Source organism: Lontra canadensis, unplaced genomic scaffold, assembly GCF_010015895.1.
Source record: "Lontra canadensis isolate GAN:19392208 unplaced genomic scaffold, GSC_riverotter_1.0 scaffold39, whole genome shotgun sequence".
Lineage (NCBI taxonomy): Eukaryota > Metazoa > Chordata > Mammalia > Carnivora > Mustelidae > Lontra > Lontra canadensis.
This window is the reverse complement of record NW_022631033.1, coordinates 4,716,213-4,722,212: the sequence shown is the minus strand read 5'-3', so window position 1 is coordinate 4,722,212 and position 6,000 is coordinate 4,716,213. Positions and strand designations below refer to the sequence as shown.

Sequence of the window (6,000 nt, the reverse complement as noted above, 5' to 3'; positions counted from 1 at the left end):
CTCCTCCTCAGAAGGGGTAATAATGAGAACCGCGGTGCGGAGGAGAGTGTGTATGAAAGGTTTCTGCAGACCGTCAGTGATGATTCTGACTCGTGCTTCAGTTCCTCTAGCTGCCCATACTTCCTGCTCTTCCAAGACAGGCACTACCTGTGGGGAAACAGGAATCTTATGGCTCCAATGCTGACCCTGCTATTAAGGAAACCATTTCCCCAGTTCTGCATTCGCTGTCAACTTTTAGTCTATGACATTGAATAAACCAAACAATGACCCACTTAGCAATCATAGCAACATACTATATTCTCTAAGATTTTCATGCATGTATAGCTTTTCTAGCTAATTAGCATTCTCCTTGGTGCAAAGTTTTTTAATTTCTCATTTTATCTCAAGTATCCTGTTCATATTTTCTGTCCCCTCCTCAGGCAATTTCACATAAAAGAAAACCACTCTTCCTCCTCATTTCTAAGACTTTTCTGAGGTGTCTGTTGCCATCTCTCCATCTGAGCCTTAGTACAGTAGCTGTTAACTTATTTTAAAGGTGTTTTTATCTTTCCCTCTGCCTGTTCATCCCACTGCCCAACTCCCATTGATGAGTGCCAATACCATGGCTAGTGCTACGTAGCCAGAATCCCGATGCTGCAAACAGTAGTGTGCTTTGGAGTGTGGAAAAAAGATGAAAGAGAGAGAGAGAGAGAAAGAAAGAGTAAGGAAGGAAGGGAGTGAGGAAGGAATTGAGGAAGGGAAGGAAGGAGGAAGGAGAAACCCTCGGTGCAAAAGTGCAAGGCTCCAGGCACTGCAGGCCAGCACAGAGCAGTAGTCACAGAGCTGCCTGGTGTGAATTCCCCATGGCACCTGACTTCCTCTAATCCCATTTAGTTAATGCTGCTCTATATAACTGGCATTAGAATTGTGATATAAATCGAGGCTTTCACATCCATTTAGCAATCAAAGGGGGAAAGAGCCTCTAGGAACATAATAATGGGCTTCAACTACAGCCTGATTACATGAAGGGGGGCAGAGAGTTCTGGAGGGGCTTTCCAGAAACAAGGCACTGCGTGTTGCTGTTGGGTGGGGGGCGGACCTCAGATCAGCTAAGAGAGAGAAGACCAAAGGACCAGCAATTTCTCTGCAAAACGCCTAACAAGGAAGGCTGGACACTAGATGGCAGCAGTGCCACACGTGTTCCTTCCAAATTAAACCTCCAGGTCTTGGGGGAAAAAATATCACAACATGAACACAAAAATACCATCAGATTATAAAATGAGCCTATCTTATTTGACAGCCCTCTCCACCCTCATCGTACGTATGATCAAGAAACAATTTGGCACGAATCATCGTAACTCTCTGATATGTGAGCTGGGCAAAGAAAATGCCCCATATAAATAATAGCAAAAGTGGGTAGTTATGGTTATTGGGATCATTGTTTCTTAAAAATGGGAATTAAAAAAAAAACGGGAATCAGATTTTTTGCACCCATTGAAAAGAGGGCATTGAAGACTTTAAGTAGGACCCCCCCCCCCCCAAGGAGAGTGGAGTTCAAAGGACAGCCTGGGGCCTGTGGCAGTCATGTGTAAAGGTGTTCGATTGTGCAGGTGACACTCCACACTGTTGATGGGGATCCTAATAATGTAAAAATCATCTGTGCATCCTAGACAAGGAGGGTTAGATTTTGGAAACTTTTTTTTTTAAGATTTTATTTATTTATTTGACAGACAGAGATCACAAGTAAGCAGAGAGACAGGCAGAGAGAGAGGAGGAAGCAGGCTCCCTGCTGAGCAGACAGCCCCATGTGGGGCTCCATCCCAGGACCCTGAGATCATGACCTGAGCCAAAGGCAGAGGCTTAACCCACTGAGCCACCCAGGTGCCCCTTGGAAACGTTTTTTAATGGGAGAAATCCTCCTTGGTGACATGACTCATTAAGGATAGCAGAGGAAAAAAGACAAGACACGGCTTCTCAAGAAGTCCGCTCACCTAAAAGATTTCTTTGGGGGGGGTGGGGGCGGGAGATGAGAAGCTGGATATGAACTATTGGAGCACTTAATGGGTCTTAAAAAACATTTTTGTTGACTTGCCGATTTATAGGTACCAACTGGGATCTGATTTGAGATCCTCCCCTCTACCTGCTTAGTTCAGCCTAAAGGATAACCCATGGATTCCACTGGGAATTCCTAAATGACTGAGCCATTTGCCTTCTTATTCTCCCTCCAGGGATAACTTCACCAAAATAGGAAAACCCAAGTCATGTGGAAAATCCAAGTCGTGTATGAGACTGTAACTTTCAGAAAATCAAATTTGGTTGCTCATTTTGGAAGCTCATATCTCCATAGAGACATGTTAGTTTCGACGGTGTTTCCAGTTGTTCCTGGTAAGGCTGTAGGGAGACTCAGGAAATCATGCTTTGGTGCTTACGTTTCATGGTTGTCGCCCTTCATTTTCTGGACGAGTGATCACATTCTTATATAACCTAGAGACCACTGGGGCAAGGGGAATATGAGGCAAGTAAGGCAGGAATATAAATAAATTATTAGGAAATTGCTAATTCAGTATTGAATTCTGACTGAGACAGAACACAGGTGGAATAAAGCACCAGGAGCGATTGCCAGCCACCGGCTCGCCACTCCAGCAAAACTCTCAGTGGTGTGGAGGGCTCAGTGTTTAGTGTCACCCATGACTGGTCATGTTTTTGGACATAGAATGTAATCCTCTTACGAAGGTGTGGGTTGTCCGTATTCTGGTTCCCTCCGTCTTCTCATGGGCTTAACTCAACCTTTTTGGTCAAGAAGGGTGAATCCGGACGCCTGGGTGGCTCAGTGGGTTAAAGCCTCTGCCTTCGGCTCAGGTCATGATCTCAGGGTCCTGGGATCGAGGCCCGCATCGGGCTCTCTGCTCAGCGGGGAGCCTGCTTTCTCTCTCTCTCTCTATGCCTGCCTCTCTGCATACTTGTGATCTCTCTCTCTCTGTTTCAAATAAATAAATAAAATTAAAAAAAAAAAAAGAAGAAGGGTGAATCCTTTCACTGTCCCTTTGTTAGTGCTAGCACTCACTTGTGATTTCTTTCTTCTGTGAACTGAGCCCGATTCCCTAAAATGCCTTGCCTTGCCTATTCCCCCCCAGAGATTGCATAAATACCTTTTCTACTTGGGGAGGGTGGAATCTGGTCCGTTCTATCTCCTGCGGCCTTTCTAGAGCTCTGTTCTCTCTCTGCTGGCTTCATCCCTTAGCAGATTCAGAAAGGAACTCTCTCTTAAAGTCCCTACCCAGCCCATTAAATTCCATACCGAGTTTCACTTGAAGGTTTGCCAACATGCCATCTCTACTAACCAGACCATGCTATGAATTCTAGACATTCTTCCAGACTCCGAATTTCATCTGAACCTGTCTGTTCACAGAAAACCCTCACACGACCTAAACCAGGAAATAGGAAAACCATTCTAACTTCTTGTCCATAGTCCTAATCCCAAAGATCACGGAGAATAATAATACTAAATACAAATTTAAACAATACGTTTCTTTTTCTTCCTCGGGGTCAGAGCTTGTGGGTTCCCTCTTCCCACCCGCAATTTTTTTCTAAGTTACGCAGGGGACTTCTCTCAGGTCAGCGAGGAGAGCGAGATCAGCAGGTGGAGGCCAGCGTCCGCCCCCGCCGAGTCCCTCCAGTTCGCTCGAGTTGCTGGGTGGCACTGCCTCTCGCCGAGCGTGGCGTGGGTGTCCCCCGCCCCAGCGCCCAGCGAGCCTCCTTCCTCCAGCCTGCGCGCGGCTGCGCCGGAGGCCGAATGGGGCGCCGCACGGCGCCGGGAGCCCGAGGGCCCGAGGCCGGGCTCTGTCTGGGATTGCGCCGAGCCCAGCCTCCTTCCCCTCTCTGTGGGTAGGGATGGTTGAGTCCAGCCGCCACGGCAGCGGCTCCTTGTGCCGCTAGCAGCCTGTCTTCGGCGCTCTCCGCCTTCCCTCTCCAGGCTGGCTCTCCTCCCCCCGCGCCCCCTCCCTCCCTCCCGCAGCTCCCACTCGCTGGCTCTCTCTCCAGCTGCCTCGGCTCCAGGTCTCTCCCGGCTGCGCGCTCGCTCCGCGCCTGCCCGCTCCCGCAGCCTCGCCGCCTCGGTGCCTTCCTGCCCGGCTCGGCCGGCGCGTCCCCGGCCCGGCCCGGCAGCCCGCTGGGCGCTCGGAGCCGCTCAGCCCCGCAGTGGCTCGGGACCGATGCTATGAGAGCGAAGCGAGCCGGGCGCGCAGAGCTGCAGGAGGGCGTCGGATGCGCGGCCGGTCCGCGGACCGGGATCTGTCTCCGGCTCGCCTTGCCCTCTGGTGATCGTTTGGCTCTGTTCGTAGCCCTGCCGTTCCTCGGAGGAGACGGGCGCCTCTGAGAAGAGCCATCGGTGTCGTGTGCGTGTGGAATATCTGCAGACATGACTGCGCGGAGGAAATTCAAGTCTCTGCTCCTGCTTCTGGTGCTGCTGGTTCTGTGCGCGGGGCTCCTCACTGCAGCGAAGGGTAAGACGGTCTCGCTTGCTACCGGGGAGATGGGCGAGCCCTGCGAGGCCCCGCTGGCGAACGCAAGTGTGTGTGTGTGGAGGAGGGCAGGGTACCCGGGCGCTGGCGTCTGCCGGGGGTTCTCCATCACGGACGCTGGGGGGAAGGCAGTGCCCGAGAGCCGGGCTTCCATCGCCTTCTTCCCACCCGTGTCTCCCCCGCCTCTCCTTCCCTTCGCTCGGCTGGCACGACATGCTCCCTTTCTCGGCGGTGTGGGTTGTTGGGGAGCAAGGAGCCAGACCCGAGTTGGGCTGAAACTGCGCCGTGGCGGGCGATGTTGCCTGCTTAGAGATGTGGCCCAACGGGTCGGGGTGGCTGGGGTGGTTCCCGGGACTTTCCCCGGACCCCGAGCGGCTGGGAAAGTGGCCCGGGCGAAGCCAGCCTCGCAAGTTCTGGCTCTCCAGGGGTTCGGGGGAACCAACAGGCGAGCCTGCCCGCTGCCCAGGCTCCCCGCACCCTTGCACCCAGTCGGCCGTCCCTTCTTCCCCCTCCGGCGGACTCGGGGGCTGACGAGGAGCTCCCTCCGTAAGGTCGCCCCCGTCTCCCTCTCCCTGGACTTCGCTCCTTGCAAGTTGGAAGGAGCTGGCAAGGTGCGTGGAGAAAGTGGGGAGACCTGGCTGGGGTTGAACCTCCGTCGTATTCGCCATGGTCACAGCGCTCTACCCCTTGCTACCTCTGGGCAAGAGAAGGGTTTTCCCTGGGTCAGTCCCGGGGCTTGGAGCTCTGTGAACTTGGTTTTCTCCTTGAAACGAGTTAGGGAATGTTTTCCTCTAACTAGCCTACAGGCTGCAATCTCGGGGCTGGCAATAGCTCCCGCACTTGTCTATTCTCTGGGAAAGAAAACAAGCTCCCTCTTGATTCCGGGAGAGGGAAGGGAGGAGGGAGAGAGAGGGGCGAGAGAGGGGATATTGATTGATTTTCACATCGGAAAGTACCTGCCCCCATTTCCTCATTTTGGCCTCCTTGGGTGCTCTTCCTATCCATCAACCCAGTCGTCCCACTCCCGGGAGTATCTATATCTATATAGATTTTTTTTTCCTCTTTTCCTTTCTAAAGGCTGCTGTCAAATCTTGAGTGTGTGTGTGCTTTCTAATGGCCATTTGCTCTTTCCACCCATAGAATCCCCCCTTTCCTCTCTAGATTCTTCCATCTTTTTTTCCCACCCATTTTCTATTCCTTCAGTGTTCCAGATTCCAGGGTGATTGACAAGGCGAAGGAGGACTATCTCTGTTTCCATTAGGAAACTCCAGATGGGCCTGGCCTGGAGAGAGATGGAAAGAATGGCAGATTAGTCTTTCCCTCCTGGCTGCTCTTCTCCAGCCGGCGTCCAGGGCCGGTTCAGAGCTGACCGCTAGGCACCAGACCTCCACTCACGCACTACACCCCTACGAAAGGGTATCTGAGGGAATGCACCCCAAAATCTCAGGGAGCGAAGTGTTTGGCCTTAGTCGCCTGAGCTTCTGGTCTCTGGGAATCGGGG

The 6,000-nt window shown here is 52.3% G+C and overlaps 1 protein-coding gene across 1 annotated transcript in view; it reads left to right on the top strand.

The window, feature by feature from the left end:
• The first annotated feature begins 3,784 nt into the window (after positions 1–3,784).
• Positions 3,785–6,000, top strand: part of CSMD1 (CUB and Sushi multiple domains 1) — a 1,958,110-nt gene continuing 1,955,894 nt past the window's right edge. The window contains exon 1 of the mRNA XM_032869815.1: positions 3,785–4,481. Within this exon, the coding sequence (XP_032725706.1) occupies positions 4,397–4,481 (85 nt within the window). The 5' untranslated portion in view covers positions 3,785–4,396. The remainder of the gene's footprint in view (positions 4,482–6,000) is intronic.